Source organism: Clupea harengus, unplaced genomic scaffold (genome assembly GCF_900700415.2).
Source record: "Clupea harengus unplaced genomic scaffold, Ch_v2.0.2, whole genome shotgun sequence".
NCBI classification, from domain to species: Eukaryota; Metazoa; Chordata; class Actinopteri; order Clupeiformes; family Clupeidae; genus Clupea; species Clupea harengus.
Genome location: NW_024879680.1, coordinates 17,313 through 38,577, shown reverse-complemented (window position 1 = coordinate 38,577; position 21,265 = coordinate 17,313). Strand labels below are relative to the sequence as shown.

The 21,265-nt window shown below is 46.2% G+C and overlaps 1 protein-coding gene and 1 long non-coding RNA gene across 2 annotated transcripts; one reads left to right on the top strand and one right to left on the bottom strand.

Moving 5' to 3' along the window:
* Nucleotides 1-1,335: 1,335 nt before the first annotated feature.
* On the bottom strand, nucleotides 1,336-20,174 carry LOC122129818 (dual specificity tyrosine-phosphorylation-regulated kinase 1A-like). The gene is made up of 11 exons (XM_042704539.1): nucleotides 19,338-20,174; nucleotides 13,032-13,228; nucleotides 10,005-10,097; nucleotides 9,693-9,881; nucleotides 9,262-9,409; nucleotides 8,790-9,076; nucleotides 8,356-8,502; nucleotides 7,645-7,785; nucleotides 7,097-7,400; nucleotides 5,296-5,420; nucleotides 1,336-3,895 (listed from the first exon to the last, which is right to left on the bottom strand). The coding sequence occupies exons 2-11, from the start codon at nucleotides 13,149-13,151 to the stop codon at nucleotides 3,281-3,283; spliced, it is 2,169 nt and encodes a 722-aa protein (XP_042560473.1). The 5' UTR covers nucleotides 13,152-13,228; nucleotides 19,338-20,174; the 3' UTR covers nucleotides 1,336-3,280.
* LOC122129819 lies at nucleotides 10,513-10,743 on the top strand. The gene is made up of 2 exons (XR_006151803.1): nucleotides 10,513-10,572; nucleotides 10,606-10,743. It is a non-coding gene; the product is annotated as an uncharacterized LOC122129819 (long non-coding RNA).
* Nucleotides 20,175-21,265: the final 1,091 nt, after the last annotated feature.

The window sequence follows — 21,265 nt, the reverse complement described above, 5'->3', positions numbered from 1 at the left end:
TGTTTGAATATAATACAAAGGGCATTATCATATACACAGCAAAGTCTTGACTAGATCTTACAATCTGTGGACACATGTACGTTTCCTTTTCCTCATGCTGTTCAATTATATAGTGCATGTTGCATGTCAAAAAAGCCAGGAGAAACAAAGTCAAGTGAATCAACAAGAAAAGAAAGGGAAAAAAGATGGAATTCAGAGAACTTTAGTATTTGTGGAGATGATTTGATGACCAACAATTTACCTTATTTATGTGCATTCAAATAACAGCCTCTATGGAAAACAGACCTCTTCAACAATACATTTCTCGTACAACCAAAAAGTAAGGTTTGTGGATATACATGCATTAACTATATACCCTGTGAGCACAATGGTAAGGTAGATCTGGCCTTTCCTTGTCAATACAAACCCTACCTTTTAGTGTTGTCCTGGTGAAGTCAAGTACCTCTGCCCAGATGACTAAAATCACAGAATTTCCTCTACTGAATGGGAACCAAATCAACATACCAGCAGGAGCAAATGTAGTGAGTTCTATACTTCCTTTATTAAAAAAATATAAATATATACATAAATTCTATTTCCACTATTAAAAAGGGGCTGCATTTCATGAAAACTGCACTAAATCAGATGCCATTCAGGAACAGCTGAAACAGGTGCACACTTAAAAGTCTCTCTGTATTTTTTAATTTTTTTATTTTGGAATGTTTTATGTGAACACCAGCAAAACTACTAGAATTTTCCTTTCAAATGGTTAAAGATATATAGATATATAAAACAATTGCAATCAACCTAACATTCAGATAACCCATATTCTTGTTACCCTTAGCCTTTGAATGGGAATTGTTGGTTTCTTGAACATAATCGAGCCTTTGAAGGAGATAGAGATAGCTAGGCGAGAAGATGGCCGAGTGAAGGCGTGCTATGGGTTAGGTGACAGCGCCCTCTGGTGGTGCCGTGGAGGGAGGGCCAGGGTGGGAGCAGCTGTCTGATTTGGGTGGTGAGACTGGAAAAGAAAGCACTTCACAATCCCTGATATCAAATGAAGACGCTGATGTCCTGCATGCCGCCGCGGTGACTCCGGACACACAGCTGGAACACACACACACACACACACACACACACACACACACACACACACACACACACACACACACACACACACACACACACGCGCACACACACACGAACGAACACACAGACGCGCACACACACACACGAACGAACACACAGACGCACACACACACACTCGTGTGCCCAAGCATCCCTGTGTGGCCATAGGTGGGCCAACTATTCTTTCCCTTTAAGTAGAACACGGGCAATAAGGGCAGTACGGCCAGATTAAACCAAATGACTTCGGAAAAAACAGAACACTTAATTAAAAGACTTTGCGTTAAACTCCACTAGTAGGTCTGAGTAGCCACGTTTTGTGTTAGGTGGGATGGTAGCAACTAGCACGTTAATACAACTGACACATGAAAGGCAGGAGAGCCTGCTCAGACGAGGAAAATAAAGAATAACGATGCGGTTCACTCCTCAGAAATATTTGCATTCATTCTACTACTCCGGAGCCTGCAGAGTATTCAGTGTTTCAATGCTGTCATAGTCTGTTAACTTTTAAAGGAAATAAGAAGAAGAAAATGCTTAAGAAAAATGTTGGGTTAACACAACAGCCAATTCTGTTAGGAAACAGTTCAGGTTTGCAAATGCAACAAATAAAGCCTTTTGTAATTGACATAAATTCGAAATCAATTTTGCGTTGAAGTGGTGAACTGCTACATTATTGGTTACAGACACCCCATGTGACACCCCGTGTGACACAACCATGTGACACCCCATGTGCTATAAAACAACTGCTTTGGTAAAAAATAAATGAAAAAGGGAAAATAAATCCTTGTAAAATTCACAGCATAATTTGTGAGGAGGAAAGGCAGTCCCGTGACAGTGGTCTCTCTCTCGTCTCCACGGTGACGGATGAACAGGCCGATTGTGTGCAGGGCATCAGTCAGGAGCCTCATGCTTCAGAAAGGAACACAACCAAGGGAAATCAAAACTAGACCCAAGAAATCAAATGCAAGGGACTCCAAAAAAACCTTCATTGCAAAAATCCCACTTCTGTGAACAAGATTTTTTTTCTTTCTTTTTTTTAGGAAGTCATGTTTGGGACACTTTAACAAGACCCTGCAATGAAGAGTCCCTTTGAGTGAGAAATCTGGGTGAAAGAAAGGCCTCTTGATTACCTCTCCGTTACCCTTTTTCTATTCAACTTTTCCCTCAACAATTAAGGGCTGTTTAAATGTTAAAAATAGAGGAAAGCCATCTTTATTCAAATGATAAATGTCCAGCTCCGTTTCACTCAAAGTCCATAGATCATAAGGCCAAAGGGTTTCTGTCGTCAACAGCCCCAGGTTCGTTCTCCCCCCCCCCCCCCCCCCCCCCCCCCCAAACCCCCAGAGTCCAGCAGAGGGTCTCAGTGAAGCAGGCCTGGGGGGCGCCTCCTGCCCAGCCCCCACCACTACCACCCCCCCTCAGCCGCCCCCCAAGCGGCTCAGTCCCCCCCCCACCCCCTCTCGCACCCTGGGCCTGCACCCCGCTGCCGGGCGACCTCCACCTGCTTCTGTGCCCCCCCTTTGTCAAAAGAGTTACACAAGACCAACAACACGAAATATCACTGCAAGTACTGCTCCTGCCACGCTACAGGGGACACATAGTTCCTTTGTGAAATTTCACTTAAAGGGTAAATAAATTAAACAACCAGTGGAACGGAAAAAAGGTCAAATGTTTTCACTGTTCAGAAAGAAAAAACTTGAATGTTTTTGCATTTCTTTACATATAGCTACCTGTAAAAAACAGCTCTCCACTCTCAGATGCTCAGCGTTAATACGGACCTATTTTCCACGGAACAGATGGGAGTTAAGTACTATGGGCAGCATATGAACGGGTAGATGGTTTCAATTTCACTATGGTTATTTTGCAGTCTTACTAATGTGCCTATTTAAAAAGGAAAATCATGGAATTACATATATACTTTTTTTGTTTTTTCTTTTTTCACTTAAATAGACTCTTCTGTTGTAGCGGTTCAGTGATATCTCCCTCCTGATATGAGCAGCTTTTGTTCTCTATGCACCTTTTTTGTTTGTTTGTTTTTTTTTAAAAAGGGAAAAAAAATTAAAATAAAAAGAGGAGGAAAAAACAAAACAAAACAAAACCAAAACAAACAACAAAAAAAAACACCACCTTTAAAAATCACACAGAGAAAAACCAAACCCCATCAGTTTGAGTTTAGTCACGAGCTGGCCATGGAGCTCTGCTGAACACACACACCGGTCATGGGGGACTCCTCCCGCTCCAGGCCCCCCTGCCGCATGGCCAGGCCCTCGCTCATGTAGTGGGCTGGGCCGGGCGCCGCGCTGGCGCCCAGGGGGTACGTGGGGTGGCCCGCCATGCCAGTCTCTTGGCGGGGGTTGGAGAAGGCGCCCAGCCCCATGCTCACGCTTCCATTCTGGCCAAAGTCCAGGGCACCAGAGGGCACCTGGCGCAGCTGGTAGGCCTGGTTGCCGTGGTTCCCAGTGGAAGAGGAGGAAGTGGAGGACGAGGAGGCGGAGGAAGACAGCGAGGTCATGGACAGGTGGCCGTGCACCACCTCCATGGAATCCTGCGTGGAGGCGCTGTTGGTGGGGGAGTTGTAGAGGCGCGGGCGGGGCCGGGTGGCCAGCACCTGTCCGTGGTGGTGGTGCGGGTGGTGCGGGTGGTGGTGCGGGAGGTGGTGGGGGTGCAGTGCCTTCGGATGCTGGGGGGGCACGTGAAAGGTGGTCTCCTGGACTGGGTGGGTTTCTACAGTGGCTGGTTCTGGTCCAACGCCGCCTGGCCACACTACAGGGGGGTGGTACGGCGGTCTCACCTGACGAAACACACACACACACACACACACACACACACACACACACACACACACACACACACACACACACACACACACACACACACACACACACACACACACACACACACACACACACACACACACAAACACATGGTTAGACCTCAGTCTGCTAACTATTCTGCCATTCCATGATCCATCTCCTGCTACATAAAGGTGTGGAAAGTAAAACAATATTTCACTGGTCTCAACAGCGGACTGATTTATTAATAGAGCCAGTCCTAACCTCTTGCAACGTCCTTTCCAACACATCAGTTAGGGATCTACTGCTAAATCCAAGAACTCACACTAGGAGCGAGCATCTTAAAAGTGAATATTCGGGCTGGGCACTATTTTTAGATTCTTTTAAAACACACACACCAGGGGTCATCACACACACACACACACACACACACACACACCAGGGGTCATCACACACACCAGGGGTCATCATACACACCAGGGGTCATCATACACACCAGGGGTCATCATACACACACACCAGGGGTCATCATACACACACACCAGGGGTCATCATACACACACACCAGGGGTCATCACACACACACACACACCAGGGGTCATCACACACACACACACACACACACCAGGGGTCATCATACACACCAGGGGTCATCATACACACCAGGGGTCATCATACACACACACCAGGGGTCATCATACACACACACCAGGGGTCATCATACACACACACCAGGGGTCATCATACACACACACCAGGGGGCATCATACACACACACCAGGGGTCATCATACACACACACCAGGGGTCATCATACACACACACCAGGGGTCATCATACACACACACCAGGGGTCATCACACACACACACACCAGGGGTCATCACACACACACCAGGGGTCATCACACACACACACCAGGGGTCAACACACACACACACCAGGGGTCATCACACACACACCAGGGGTCATCACACACACACACCAGGGGTCATCACACAACAGGGGTCATCACACAACAGGAGTCATCACACACACACACACACACCAGGGGTCATCACACACACACACACACCAGGGGTCATCACACACACACACACACACACACACACACACACACACACACACACACACACACACACACACACACACACACACACACACACACACACACACACACACACACACACACACACACACACACACACACACACACACACCAGGGGTCATCATTCACAAACTCAGGATGAAATCTGGAGTCTAAATGGCTGTGCCCAACATCTAAACATGTGTGCAGGAACATCTAAAGCAAGAGCAAAGAGAAGCCTGAGAGGTAGACCAGAGAGGGTGTCTGAGCACCCTAGCCTCCTCTGGGGTTGGGCCCCTGCCAGTGGAGCTCACCTGTGGGCACAGGTTCTCACAGTCTATGGCTGGCAAGGCCGCGCCAAAGTGCCCCCCGCTGTGTCTGTGGTGGTGGGTGGGGTCTGAGCGCGCTCGCCCGCTCGTGCTCGTTCCAGACGATCCTCCTGAGGCACACACACACACACACACACACACACACGTTACAAAACAGCAAAATACAACAACGCTCCTTTCCTCACACCTGCACCCCAGGACAACACCCAGCCAAGCAGTCCAACCTTCACATGTTTAATCTCTATAGAGCATATAGATGTATAGGGTTTAATCTCTATACAGCATATAGATGTATAAACTTGAATCTCTATAGAGCATATAGATGTATAGGGTTTAATCTCTTTACAGCATATAGATGTATAGGGTTTAATCTCTTTACAGCATATAGATGTATAAGGTTTAATCTCTATACAGCATATAGATGTATAAGCCATACTGAAGCTGACAGTCATGATTATGACTATACTGTACATACGCTTACATCAGTTTTGACTGATCTTATGGGAACCTCCACTGCCCAAACTACACTACAGTCTGTGGCTTAGCTAGGGTTAACTGCCCTAAGCTAGGGTTAGCTAGGGTTAACTGCCCCACGCTAGGGTTAGCTGCCCTACGCAAGGGTAAGATAGGGTTAACTGCCCCACGATAGGGTTAACTGCCCTAAGCTATGGTTAGGGTTAGCTAGGGTTAAGTGCCCCACACTAGGGTTAAGTGCCCCACACTAGGGTTAGCTAGGGTTAAGTGCCCCACACTGAGGTTAGGGTTAGCTAGGGGTAAGTGCCCCACACTGAGGTTAGGGTTAGCTAGGGGTAACTGCCCCACACTAGGGTTAAGTGCCCCACACTAGGGTTAGCTAGGGTTAAGTGCCCCACACTGAGGTTAGGGTTAGCTAGGGTTAAGTGCCCCACACTGAGGTTAGGGTTAGCTAGGGTTAAGTGCCCCACACTGAGGTTAGCTAGGGTTAAGTGCCCCACACTGAGGTTAGGGTTAGCTAGGGTTAAGTGCCCCACACTAGGGTTAAGTGCCCCACACTAGGGTTAGCTAGGGTTAAGTGCCCCACACTGAGGTTAGGGTTAGCTAGGGTTAAGTGCCCCACACTGAGGTTAGGGTTAGCTAGGGGTAACTGCCCCACACTAGGGTTAAGTGCCCCACACTAGGGTTAGCTAGGGTTAAGTGCCCCACACTGAGGTTAGGGTTAGCTAGGGGTAACTGCCCCACACTAGGGGTAACTGCCCCACACTAGGGTTAAGTGCCCCACACTAGGGTTAGGGTTAGCTAGGGGTAACTGCCCCACACTAGGGGTAACTGCCCCACACTAGGGTTAAGTGCCCCACACTAGGGTTAGCTAGGGTTAAGTGCCCCACACTGAGGTTAGGGTTAGCTAGGGGTAACTGCCCCACACTAGGGGTAACTGCCCCACACTAGGGTTAAGTGCCCCACACTAGGGTTAGGGTTAGCTAGGGGTAACTGCCCCACACTAGGGGTAACTGCCCCACACTAGGGTTAAGTGCCCCACACTGAGGTTAGGGTTAGCTAGGGTTAAGTGCCCCACACTGAGGTTAGGGTTAGCTAGGGTTAAGTGCCCCACACTGAGGTTAGGGTTAGCTAGGGTTAAGTGCCCCACACTAGGGTTAAGTGCCCCACACTAGGGTTAGCTAGGGTTAAGTGCCCCACACTGAGGTTAGGGTTAGCTAGGGTTAAGTGCCCCACACTAGGGTTAGGGTTAGCTAGGGGTAACTGCCCCACACTAGGGTTAACTGCCCCACACTAGGGTTAGGGTCCTCACCTGAGCTGGAGGAGGTGCTGGAGGTGGTGCCTGAGGACTGGGACTGCTCCAGCGCTGGACTGGTGGACACGCTGCTGCTCGTGTTGGTGCCCTCGTCAGCCGTCTTCTTGAAGAAGCTGTGCTGCAGGGCGTAGTAGGGCTGGATGCGGGTCTTGGGGTCGTAGTCCAGCATTCTGAGGATGAGGTCCTTGAACTTCAAGTAGTCCGCTACGGCGTGGCCAGACTCCCCCGCCCTGCGCCCGCCCGGGCCCCCTGACTCCACGCCCAGGATGGTGTGGAGCTTCCGTGAAGCTGGGGGCTTATACTGATCAGAGAGAGAGAGAGAGAGAGAGAGAGAGAGAGAGAGAGAGAGAGAGAGAGAGAGAGAGAGAGAGAGAGAGAGAGAGAGACAGGGCACAGTTACACTACACTGCCTTACTAGGCTGATTACACGGCTTTCTAAAATTCCATAAAGTGTGGTTAATATACGGTGTATATTACGCTGTTATATATTATATAATGACAGTACACACACAGGCACCGTACACTGTACACACACAGATACACACCCGTTTGCCATCTTTGGTCTTCTTTACGTTCCATGTCCCATCCGATAACTTCTCAAAGAACTTCCGGGCTTTTGGTGCTAGGTCCATAATGTGATTGGGTGGGATACCAAGAACTTCCACTATTTTATTCATTTGGTCCACCTGTCAGTTCCCAGAAGGAGAAGGGCCGAAACAGACAGTTAGCCGTCAAAAACCAACAACATGAAATCACAGAAGGCTCTTACCCTACTGGCTATGCCAAAGAGATGCTCTCATCTCACTGGCTATGCTAAAGAGATGCTCTAACCTCACTGGCTATGCTAAAGAGATGCTGTAATCTCACTGGCTATGCTAAAGAGATGCTCTCATCTCACTGGCTATGCTAAAGAGATGCTCTAACCTCACTGGCCATGCTAAAGAGATGCTGTAATCTCACTGGCTATGCTAAAGAGATGCTGTAATCTCACTGGCTATGCTAAAGAGATGCTCTAACCTCACTGGCTATGCTAAAGAGATGCTCTCATCTCACTGGCTATGCTAAAGAGATGCTCTAACCTCACTGGCTATGCTAGAGTACGTTTAGCGACGTTAAAAATTATTCTCTTCCTCTTACTGACTACACCAATGAGCGGCTCTTGCCTCATTGGCTACGGTGAAGAGAATCTCTCCCCTCAATGACCACGCTAAAGAGCGGATCTTCTCTCATTGGCTATGCTAGAGAAGGTCTCTTACCTCATTGGCTCCGCTGAAGAGAGGCTCGCCCGTGTGCATCTCCACCAGGATGCAGCCGAGGGACCACATGTCGATGGCCAGGTCGTACGGCATGCCCAGCAGCACCTCAGGAGAGCGGTAGAAGCGACTCTGGATGTACTGGTAAATCTGACAGGGACAAACACAGTTGTTCAGTTGTCACTCTGACCACCCCGAGACAGGTGCAACTTTTAACAAGACAGTATCTGGCTGGAACTAGATCCACTACAGTCAGTCTGACCAGAACAGATCCACTAGTGATCTGTGTGTGTGTTAATGCTTGAGGATATGTGTGTTACTTTAGTAACTGTATGGACTCCACAACCAGGCCTGTGTGTGTGTGTGTGTGTGTGTGTGTGTGTGTGTGTGTGTGTGCGTTGCTTATAACTTCTGCAATGGTGCTTAGGTGAGTGTACCCTTTGCCCGAGCTGACAGGAACTGCCGAAGTCGACGATCTTGATGGCGCTCCTCTTGGGGTTGCAGAGCAGGATGTTCTCGGGCTTCAGGTCACAGTGGATGATGCTGAGCTCGGGCGTGGCCAGGAAGAGCAGCGCCGTGCACAGCTGCTGGGCAAACTTCCGTGTCAGGTTCAGAGACACGCCGCGGAAGTTGGTGTTGCGCAGCAGGTCGTACAGGTTGTACGACAGCATCTCAAACACCAGGCAAAGGTGATTCCGGAACATGAAATGACGCTTAAGGTGAACTGCAGAGGAGAGGAGAGGAGAGGAGAGGAGAGGGAGATAGAGGGACACGGTCACCTTAGACCAAAGCTCACTCATGTGGCTGTATCTGCCCGTCGACAGGGTGAAGAGGTCAGGTTCTATTGGTGTTGGTCATATGGTAGAGTAACACAGCGGTGTAAATGCATGTAGACTGCAGATCTCTTACCTATGTAGTACTTCATCTCCGTGTCGTGTTTGTTCATCAGCTCCAGGAGACGCACCTCGATCTGGGCTTGATTTAGAAAGGCCTTTTTGTTCTTGATGATCTTAATTGCTACCCATTCCTGTTCGTGGCGGTCGTAAGCTTTTACCACCTGCAGTCAGAAGAGCAACACCACAATGAGTAAGACACACACACACCAGCCTCTAGTCCACACACCACTCACCCAGAGCAGGCAACTTGAACACAGAGGCTACGGTCGTGACGCTTCTTCAGGAGAGAATTAGCCCAGTTACCTCCCAGCATGGGCAGCCTGAGCCGTCTCACGTAACAGCATGTTTATCTTAACCCACGTGCCATGATGCCACCACACTAGAGCACAACACACACAGTCATCCACACAGAAGATGCCCACCACAAACAGGGCAGAGTCGTACCTGACCAAAGGACCCTTTCCCAATCAAGGAGTCGATCTCATAGCGGTCCATCCATTTCTCCCCATTCTTGACGATGTAGTCATAGTTGTCATCGTCGTAGCCATCATTAAAGACCTTCCTCTCCTTCTTGTGGCTCGAGTCCTCCCCCTGACCCTGTTGGTGCCGGCGTTTCTTTTTTGCATAATAGACCTTGAACAGACACAAAGATCAAGGCCATTAGAGCAGGGCGAGCAGAGGAGGAGGAGGAGGAGGAGGAGGAGGAAAGGATAAGAGATGGCCTTCAGTAGGAGAGGTGATGGAGCGGAGACTTACTTCATTGATGTGTTTGTAGGTTTTGATCAGGTCAATAGAGAGCTTCCTCAGAGGGGCCAAAGTTGGGTCACGGAAACACTGGGGCATGTGCCTCTGGAATAGAAGAGAATAACACACACACGTGAGGCAGGAGCACACACACACACACACACACACACACACACACACACACACACCTAAATACTAATTTGTCTGCTCCAGAGTACAGACACATACCCTTCAACAACTACATGCACCTGGGTGCTCTTCTGCAAGTGTCTGTTTTTTTGGTTCTCTATGCTGAATATTCTTGAGGCAAATTACCAATACAAAAAAAATAATTAAAAGTAAACTTTGGATTTATTAATGACATGGTGTTGTTCCAAAGGTTGGTTGGTGTGTGTGTGTGTGTGTGTGTGGCTGTGAGAGAGGGGTGATATCTTAATTGCAGCACTTTGGCATGTACAGTTAAAAAAAATTCCGATCAGTGTGTTATTTTAACCGGTCATGAGTATTCCCCCACAGCTCCTGGAGGGACAACAATGACGTGGACTAGGCCTCACTCAGATAGGCTGTTCCACATTACTAGGTCTCACTTAGATAAGCTGTTCCACATTACTAGGTCTCACTTAGATAGGCTGTTCCACATTACTAGCTTAACCACCACATAAGTTAGCTGGATGATGATTTAACAAAAAATATGTGCCACGTTTTAAATCCATGAAAATTTTAAACCTTTAAAAAAAAAAAAAAAGAATAATATGAACCACCTACAATAAAAATCCCACAGCACATATAGACAGATATAGACCAGAAACGATTGGCCATCTCTGAACTAATAACTAGGAGTCAGTTACCTTTATATTCCCGTTCAAGTTAAAAGCAACCACCCAGCCAGAATCTCCCTGATGTGGGGACGTTAGCATTAGGAGTAGCATTTCAGACCGTTTGTGGTCATGCTCTCTCTTTTAAACATACTGAACAACTCTCCATTTCTCGAGCACATTATAACGGCCATAGTTTATTCTTTTTGCAACATATGACTTTTCACTAGTCGTCTCATTTCCTACAAATATTTGAAGAGATCGCTATATTCTATGTCAGTGGTTAACTGAAGAGGAGTCATGTGCAGATTTTTCAAACCCCCTACTAAACATTTCAAAGCCAAATTTGGAAATAAGCTTAACAATGATGTTATCTGATGATGATGGTGGTGTTACTCTCAAATATTTTTCATTTATTTTTAATATAGCTGCAAGGTTTCAAATAACCTTAGCTTAGTCATCATGCTTCATACCGCAGACCTATGTATTTTGCTGATATCTAATACTCATAACAACAGGTTATTCAGTTCTATCCAGTTCAGATGGTGTACATTACAAGTAAGACACAAAAGAAATTGGTGTCTTAGAAATAGCAACCGGTCTCTTTCTATGCATGTAATGTTTCTATGTGTAATTTTGATCAATAATAGCTTTCGGAGATCACAAGGGGGGGCGATATAAAATCTAGGCCTTCTATAGTTATTACTAAGTTACTAAGGTGATACCATCCCCGTGCTGCTGCTGGATGTTTTCGGCAAGTAAATGAAGCTGACGTTACGGCGGATAAATGTATTGGAGAGTTTTGGGGGAAAGGGCAGAAGAGGCCATGCTTGGAGGGATATGCAGAAGGGGCCATTTTTGAAGGGATATGCAGCCGCCTAAAGTGGCGGAGAGTCCCTTTCTCCGAAACCTGCTAGAGGAAATGAAAGTGGAGTTTAAGGTGGGCTACCCTGCCGCTCACACTTCACCAACGCTGTGTTGAGCAATATGTCTGAAGATATCGCCAGCACGCCCCTCTAAGCCTTCTGAGAAGGGGTGACAAAAGGTGTCAAGCATAAAAACGTATCCGGTTCCGTTCCATAAAACACCAGCGTATTCAAACAGACTCAGCTCTGGTACACCGCCTCTTCAGTCGGATTGAAAGCAAAAAGGGGAGATGGATGCAGTGCATAAGATTATTTAGTTAAATAGCCTACTAATAAACCAGTATACTGTTAACATAATATATGCGTTGATTATTTTGTTAAATAGCCTACTGTTAAATAGACCATGTTTATGTGATGCAGCCTGCATCAGTCTTGACATGTCGGGATCAGGAATATTGTCATGTTTTGTTAACTATTAAGATGAGACGTTTTACAACCTAAGCTCTGGCTATTGTTCTATTTCAGCTACACAAAATCTCTCTCCTGGGAATGTGTATGAATAAACAATCTCATTTTTATGATTTGCTGATATTATAGCTTTTTAATTTGTTCTGATGAAACAGTCTGATGTGCCAAGTCCAGTGCTCTTTCACCACCAGGCAGGCTAACACGGCGCCATTTAGAGGTGAAGTCTGTAATTCACGGCGCCATTTAGAGGTGAAGTCTGTAATTCACGGCGCCATTTAGAGGTGAAATTCAGTAAGCCTGCACAGCTTAGATCATTAAGGGTTCATTGGAGTTAAAAGATGCCTATTTATGTATATCTGAGAAAATCATAAGGAAATGTTACCGATTATCGATGTATAATAAAAAAAGGCAATGATCCCAACCATATCGATTACATAGGACAGTTCAGTGACAGGCGTGTGTGTGTACCTGGTTGGCAGTGTGTGGCTGTGTCTGGTGACTGTAGGGCAGTACAGTGACAGGCAGCTGCATGTATGTATGTGTGTGTGTGTGTGTGTGTGTGTGTGTGTGTGTGTGTGTGTGTGTGTGTGTGTGTGTGTGTGTGTTGTGTGTGTATGTGTGCGTGTGTGTGTGTGTGTGTGTGTGTGTGCGCGTGTGTGTTCGTACCGGGTTGGCAGTGTGCGGCTGGTCACTGTAGGGCAGTACAGTGACAGGCAGCTGCGCGTGTGTGTGTGTGTGTGTGTGTGTGTGTGTGTGTGTGTGTGCGCGCATGTGCGTGTGTGTGCGTGTTCGTACCGGGTTGGCAGTGTGCGGCTGGTCACTGTAGGGCAGTACAGTGACAGGCAGCTGTGTGTGTGTGTGTGTGTGTGTGTGTGTGTGTGTGTTCGTACCGGGTTGGCAGTGTGTGGCTGTGTCTGGTCACTGTAGGGCAGTACAGTGACAGGTGGCTCTGTGCTCTGTTGGTGGCGGTCACTGTACTGCTGGTGGGAATGAGGCATGGGAGCAGCCATCTGAAGACCAGCAGCATGGAAAGAAAAAGAGGGTGCCAGCCGGACAGATGAAGCTTTGCATGCTGAGGTCTCTCCTCCTGCAACAACACAAAACCAACAATTAAACACAGGCAAGACACAAACACTCAGTGAGACAACGACAATTACATCTTCACGTCCACGTCCCCCCCCCCCCCCCCCCCCCCCCTGTTGGTAGAGTTGTGCGGTTTCTGTACAGTTCCTGCACCACAACAGGTCTAAAAATCCCACCGAGGTTCACATGTAGTCTGGTGACGCGTGCTGCAGTGACATGCAGTGGCCAGGAGGGGGCGACTGACACTCAAGGTTTAATTCCAGCACTGTTTAGATCGCTGTCTGAAAATCACAGCCATTTGATTCACTGAGGCTTAGCGCTCACTAATATTAAATAGCTCAAGAGATGCTAAATTAGTTGTCAAATTCAGCCATATCACCTCTCACACAGGCTTGCAAGAGTTCTGTACCCAGCTTTGTTTAACTGACTATCGCATGGCATGTCAAAGCAATGCTGAAATATGTTACTATTATGATGAAATGGCAGATTTTTCTTTTAGGTTATATTTTTAATAATAATCTGGGTGTAATGCCTTGCTCTATGGATAAATACCCTTAGTGTGTCCACAGTAGGAGACATGGATAAATAAATAGGCCTCCAGGAGCACTAAATAATGATTTTACCATAACAGTATTTAAAAAAATTAATGTATTGCCAAAAAAAGACTACATGCATTACATAAAAAAAATATATAAATGTCCATTAAAATAAACTGTCACAAAAATATTTATTGAGATATAAGATTTCTATTCAGTGCATGTCTCTTTGAGCAAGTGCAAATTCTGAAAATGATTAAGGAGACTCATTTCTCAGCATCTCTCTCGCCAGGCAACACAATGCAGCGCAGCCACACAGAAGCCCGGCACTATTCACAATCCCAGCAACAGCACCTAATTAGCATAGCCTATCACCAAGAAGATACAGTGTGATTTGGCAAGCCCATCAATGTATAAGCCAATCACAGAAGAGTATGCAAATAACCTACTTTTGTTGCCAGGGCAGAGCTGCTTCCATTTTCCAATAAGAAAACAAGAAATAAACAAGAAATAAAATTGAACTTTGGCACACTTTGAGGCTGGTACGGCGCATGGGAGTCCAAGAGCTGAATGCTGGCTAAAAAGCTGCTCTTGGTGGAGCGGCTAGAGACTGATCCAGCTGACCCGGCCGAGGCGGGGCAATAGAACACACTTCTCCAGCACCACCGTACTGGGCAGGGGCAGGAAAAAGCTATTTGACATCAGCCGAACAAATGGAAATATATGAACGTACAGAGCAGAATATATATTTACTGCCCAACATAACAAAGAAGGTTGTGTCCTCGCTATCCTTAAAGGCACAGTAAAAACCTTTTCATGCTCATCATGTTTTGATTAAACATACCGTATGGGCAGAAAGCACTTAAATAAAGAGAGCGCTTGTAATTAAATAAAAGAGGAAAGAAATGTGACGAAGAGTATTTGTGCTTGGATGGCCGTGCAGAGCAGAGCTGAGCTGTTGCCTGGTGCGTAGAGCCCCTTGCAGCGGCACTGCTCTGGTGGAGCCTGCTGTGTGCTGTGGTGTGCAGGCAGACTGGAGCCTACAGTAGCCCAGTTACAGTGGAGTCAGGGCTAAGAGCAGCCTCCCAGCCTGGCCATTACGCCACACACAAACACACACGCACAATGCATGTGCCACACACACACACACACACACACACACACACACACACACACACACACACACACACACACACACACACACACACACACACACACAATACAAGTGTCACACAGAGAAACACACACACACACACACACACACACACACACACCAGCACCCAAGGCTTTTCCAGCACATCAGGACCATGGCTGGCCCCGTAACATTCCACCACGGTGGAGCAGGACCACGGAGGGAGCTGCAGGACCAGGGAGAAGGTGGACCAGGGAGGAGGTGGACCAGGGAGGAGGTGGACCAGGGAGACGCAGGACCAGGGAGGGAGCTGGTGGACCATATGCAACTCCACACATAAAACACACTGATGCCAGCTGACCGCCCGGGGCTGACTCTCTGCTGGATCTCCAGTCTGGAGAGCCTCCTCTGGGTCATCCTCTGGCTCAGCTGACTGGGAGGTCAGGGGTCAGGGGTGGGGATGACCAGTGGTCTCTACAGGACCACCACAGTAACAGCACAGTGGGGCCATCCTAAACCACGCTGTCTGCTACAGAGGCACAGCACAGTGGGGCCATCCTAAACAACACTGTCTGCTACAGAGGCACATCCAGAGGGAGAGAGAAAGAGAGAAAAGAAAGTAAGTTGGACATACAGATGGCTTATGTTTGAGGGCCTCAGAGGTATTTTGGTAGAATCCTCCTTTTTACACTTTGCTCCAGTTCAGTCTGTTCAAGTTGTTGGGCTGGTTGATAACAAACTTATGGAAGGAAAAAAGGGAAAAAAATACAAAAGGTGTATAGTCCGACCACCCACACCATGATGGAACAAACTACCGTTCAATATCACATACGCTTGTGCTGTAACTGAAGGCCTTTGATTTCAAATAAGGTGTGCAGTCAAACCTCATTTTCCAGATCAAATAATAAGGGAGACTGAACTGGAGGCCAACATCAGCTGCAAACTCTGGCTCAGGACAGACAGACACATCCAAGCAGGGTCCCAGTCAGTGACACCCTCACTGACACGTCCCCTCCCCTAGTCAACACAAGTGTCCTTCTCGAGTCCACACAAGTGTCTTCATATAGTCCACACCACAGTGTCGCTCATATAGTCACACATGTGTTCCTCACCCTCGTCCAACAAGGTCCCCATTAGTCACACCGTGTCCCTATAGTCCACACGTGTCCTCATATAGTCACACACACGTGTCCTTCCTGAGTCCACACAAGTTGTCCTCATATAGTCCACACAACGTGTCCTCCTGAGTCCACACAAGTGTCCTCATATAGTCCCACACAGTGTCCTTTCTTAGTTCCACACACGTGTCCTTCCTGAGTCCACACCAGCCGCAGGACAGGAACATCTCTCTGCTCAAGCCTCCTTCTCCACACACAGTCAGAGCTGTGACTTTCATGCTGGACACAACGTCGGTTTGCACCTTGTCAGTCTGGGAAGGAAACCAGAACACCAGAAAACACCACTGGGCTTTTTACTAACGTCAGTGGGCCACAAACCTAGCCCACGCCACATTTTAGGAGCATCAGAGGCTGACACAGGCCCCCTTATGAAGGCCAACTAACCCAATCAAGGACCTGAAAACACTCGTTCTATGAACACTAGCAAGGGCCACTTCAGTTCACCAGGATAGGTAGTCTTCATCAGAGTTAACTGGTCTCACCACAAGACAAGACTTAGAGGCTCAGGGCAAACCTCCCAGATAGGCACAATGTGTAGTGGAGGGCCTTCCCCAAACAGACCATCTTCCCGTGGTGGGCACAGACCATCTCCCGTGGTGGGCACCTCAGGTCTGCCCGAGTGCTTGAGGCCTCAAGCTTAACAAAGCACTTAGTCACTACCTATAGACAGTAACGTTAAAGCACTTAGTCACTACTATGGACAGGTCACGTTAAAGCACTTAGTCACTACTATAGACAGTAACGTTTAAAGCACTTAATCACTACCCTATAGACAGCCCTAACCCTACCCTATTAGACAGCCCTAACCCCCTAACCCTATAGACAGTCACGGGTAAAGTTCCTGAGGGGCGTCTGACTGACCGCAAAGCTCTACTTGGATCAGGAATGAGGTGTGTTGGTGCGTGCGTGGTGAGAGTGATTATGTTAGGGCCACACAGTGGATGAGTGACGTGAGTCAGTGAGTGAGTGAGCAGGGTTAGGGCCCACACAGTGGATGGGATGAGTGAGTGAGCGGGGTTAGGGCCAATTAGTGGGTGTGGAGAAGAGCTGTTTCCTGTCATCATGCACAGGTGTCGTTCAGGACGCATCTCAAAGTGTCTTTCTAAAGACCTCAGGCATGCTGAATCATTACAAACTACAGAAAAACAGTTACAGCCGGAGTTCGACTGAACAGCAGTTACACAGCCCCTTACCAAGAGCCTGTGGTCCAACATTCAACCATCAAGGTCACCCATGAACATTCAATGAGCCCAGTTTCCAAGGAAAGAAAAGTAAAGCTCAATATAACACCAAAAATAGACAGTGCACCAGAAGAAATGACATTCTTGACGTGTGAGATGGCATCAAAGAACGCAATGGCTTATTTAAAAAGCTTCAGCACATCATCCATGTTCATTTCCCACCTTTCCACTGCTTTTGGAAAGCGCTTCGGTGTAGGCCCTACACATCATCACAGGGGTTATGTCGCCACAGAGGGCTTACATGCACTATATTCAACCAAGCACTTTACCTACAAGATTTCACTCTCTCAACAGCGTCCATGAACACGTTACCAACAACACACACACACGCTGAATGCATAAACCAGTTGGTAGATAGTTGCTACTGAAGCATTTCACTGGGATGACAAGCTATCCTCATTTCACTGGATATTCTGTCCCGTTGTCATGATCACAACACAAACAATCCCATAAGACAACTGACACGGTAAGCAATATATCAAGCACGGACAACTGTATAGGGCCGCTTGCCTGATGGCATTAGGATATCCACAATAACAAGCAAGGAACAAGTCTGAAATCATGCTTTTCGTTTCTCCAATGTCTGTGTTCAGTCACCAGTTGGCCAACATCAATTAATATCTACTCACCTGATATGAGAAGACAATGATATTTTTAGAACAGAGGTGCCTCATAGCATGACACTGTATCTGGTACAATAGGTAAGTTAGGTTACTGTTTGACAAGAGTGACAACACATATACAGGTATTTTCAACATGAACAGGACAACTAACCTATTGTTTGCTGACCACCAGCTGTTTAACTAGCTAGCTACCTAACTAGCTTCATATCACATAAGACATTTATAAATTAAGCAAACTAGTCGTAATGCTAGCCATGCAAGACAACTACAATGGCAACTGTGGAATTATAGCTAACCTTCGAAAGTGAATTCAATGAACTAACGTTAGGTTGCCAATCACCAGAAATGTGGCATGTTTGCTAGTAGCTACCATAATCATAACGTTACAATACATCTAAACACGCCTAAGTTACTGCCTTGCATACTTTTCCAGCTGACAGCTAGGGTTACTGAACGGGCATTCTATGCATGGCTTGCTGTCTTGTTAACTACTCGTTCGTGAGTAACAGATAAGCTAAATTAGATTAAATATACTGGCCAATAATGGCTAGCTAACTTAAAAAAAATGCAATCATACGATTCCATGACCTAGGTGTTGAATTCACTTTGTCTTTACAACGAAAAACATGTCCCCGCTTCATAAGAATATGCAAACGTTTATGAAGGTGCAACAGTAAAGGAAGGATATACCAGGATTCTGATAATTACATTTTTTGCTTTCAATCGGCAACGATACCATCAGCTAAGTTAGCGATGGCTAACCCTACCCGCGATTAATTTGTGGTGATGTCATGACATCACTCTTTGCTAACCAACGCTTGCCGTTACCATACTAGCTGGGGTTAATTCGACCTAATTAGACAGTATTACACTGACTTGATCAAATAGACACATATGACAACAGTGGTCATAACGACAATGATGGATACTCTCACCAAAGAACTAGTTAGCAAGCGGGCTAGCTCGCTGGCAAACGTTAGAGTCCGCGATCTGATGCAAGTTAACTAGCTAGCGAGCTAGTAAGGTTGCTATCCTTAGCGAGCTTGCTAAACATCGCTTGCCAATATTACGGTTAGCGTTTAATTCGGGCATGACTTGACAACCAATATCTTACTTCAAATCTGGATTACAGGTACACGGAGAGAAAAAAAGTAACCAAATGTGTATATTAAATCTGCGTTGAGCTACCTGGGCAGCCACAAAGCTGGTGACAAATCTGTCGATATCATCTGGGCAGCAGCTTGCTAGCCATCATAGCTTGCTCAGTTGTCAGCTAGCTGGCGAATTTAGTGATGACAAACCAACACCGCAAACATAACTAACGACCCAGACCATTAACATCTACCAGTTAATCACACAACGAATTTGTGAGAAATATTAGATTTTTTTTTTCAAACACTCACCTTTGATGGTACGATCTTCATTTAAAGTGCCAGAACCAATATGGTGAAGGAACTTATCCAGCTTCTCTATCGTTACTTCCAATGAGACACCCAAAATGTCGAACCACCTAGCTAGCTAGGTATTTAAAGATAATACCCTGTCCTTGCACTAACACCAACTAAAAATTGGCCTGCCAGGTTAAATCTACTAATACCAAAATTCCCTCTGCGACAGTCATCCTTAGTTATTGGTCCAACTTCTAAACAGTAGCTACCATCACCTGAATGCAAGCTAGCCAGCCAGTTCAGCTAGCCTGCTAGTTTGCTCGGTGACTTTAGCTAACAAACGTGGCTAACTAGCTTGCTAGCTAGCAAGCTAGCCAGCTGTCTATTATACCGTTCGTAAAACACATTCGGATTGTTCGTTTTAGAGAAAATTGAATCCAGACAATACTCCTACTTGTCATTAACTATAATCGGCGACGCACACTATTCAAAAAACATTAGAAATGATAATACTACCGTCAGATATAAGCCTTAGTTTGGACAAGATTTTATGTCAATTTTCACAAAATGGCGCGCGTTCCAAACCTGCGCAGCGAACCGGCCCGGTAGACCCGAGACACGGACAACTATGTTAGTTCGGCGCCGCCTAAAGATTGAACAACTGTGCTATATCGTTCGACTCTTAATTTTCTCAATCCGATCCAGTCGACGCATTGCTTTCAAGACAATTGTCACTGGTATAAAAAATGACTGCATTATTCCGGCGGGAAGAGAAAACATTTGAAAAGGTAAAAAAAAACGCTACTGACAAAATGGCGACAGCCTGGACTGTTACCATGACAACTGTCAATCAAACTCTGGAGTTCCCGGATGCATCAATGACGAGTAAAGAACAACGTAGTCTGGTGTCATAATCTGTCAATCAACAAATGTAACAGTTTTCACGTCATGTAAATAAGATATTATTTTATTGCAGTGTAGCCGTGAAGTTTCATATTCCAGAGCAAATAAATCCTTGGAAAGGACCGAATATTATGTACAAGTTTTTATAGGACAAAATAAAAAAAAAGTAATTTTGCTCACTAGGCCTGCTACATTTCTCTTTCAAGGGCGATTGGTAAGTAGCCTCGTCAAATGCTCCCTTTGATTAGTCCCTGTGCACCACTAGTCAGAATGAATTGTAATATTGCCTATTAAGCTATTGAAATGAAATAACTGAACAATAGAAAATATATTAAAAATGGGTTTTAACAATTAATTACACTAACCAAAATTAGTAACACATTTAGTCCTTAGGGGAGGGATGGGTTCTGGGTGAGCCTGCCACTACTAATATGGTAACATCAAAACTCCAAATACCATTCTAGACTGTAGGCTATATGACATACAGTAGGCCCATATACTGTGTCTTTGTGAAAGTACTTTTAATTTTAGACCAAAATTCATGGCCTATTTTTCTATCTGTGGTGGACGTGTTTGCTATGCAACAGGTGATAGGTACTTTTGCAGTCAGCATGAACTTCTCATTTCACGCGTAACCCCTTGTCATAGTTTAAGTTTGGGGTAATTTAGTCCCAGTGAGCAGGATTAGACACAACAGAACACACATAAGGTTAGTATGCTATGTAGTGAAGGATAGCAGTAGCATTAGTCTAGTAGGTAGTTAAGGATAGCAGTAGCATTAATCTAGTAGTTAGTTAAGGATAGCAGTAGCATTTATCTAGTAGGTAGTTAAGGATTGCAGTAGCATTAGTCTAGTAGGTAGTGAAGGATAGCAGTAGCATTAGTCTAGTAGGTAGTGAAGGATAGCAGTAGCATTAGTCTAGCTCTAGTAGGTAGTTAAGGATAGCAGTAGCATTAGTCTATTAGGTAGTTAAGGATAGCAGTAGCATTTTATTATGGAGGGCGCATTGAGTTGATTTATTGGGTAGGGCAGAACGAAC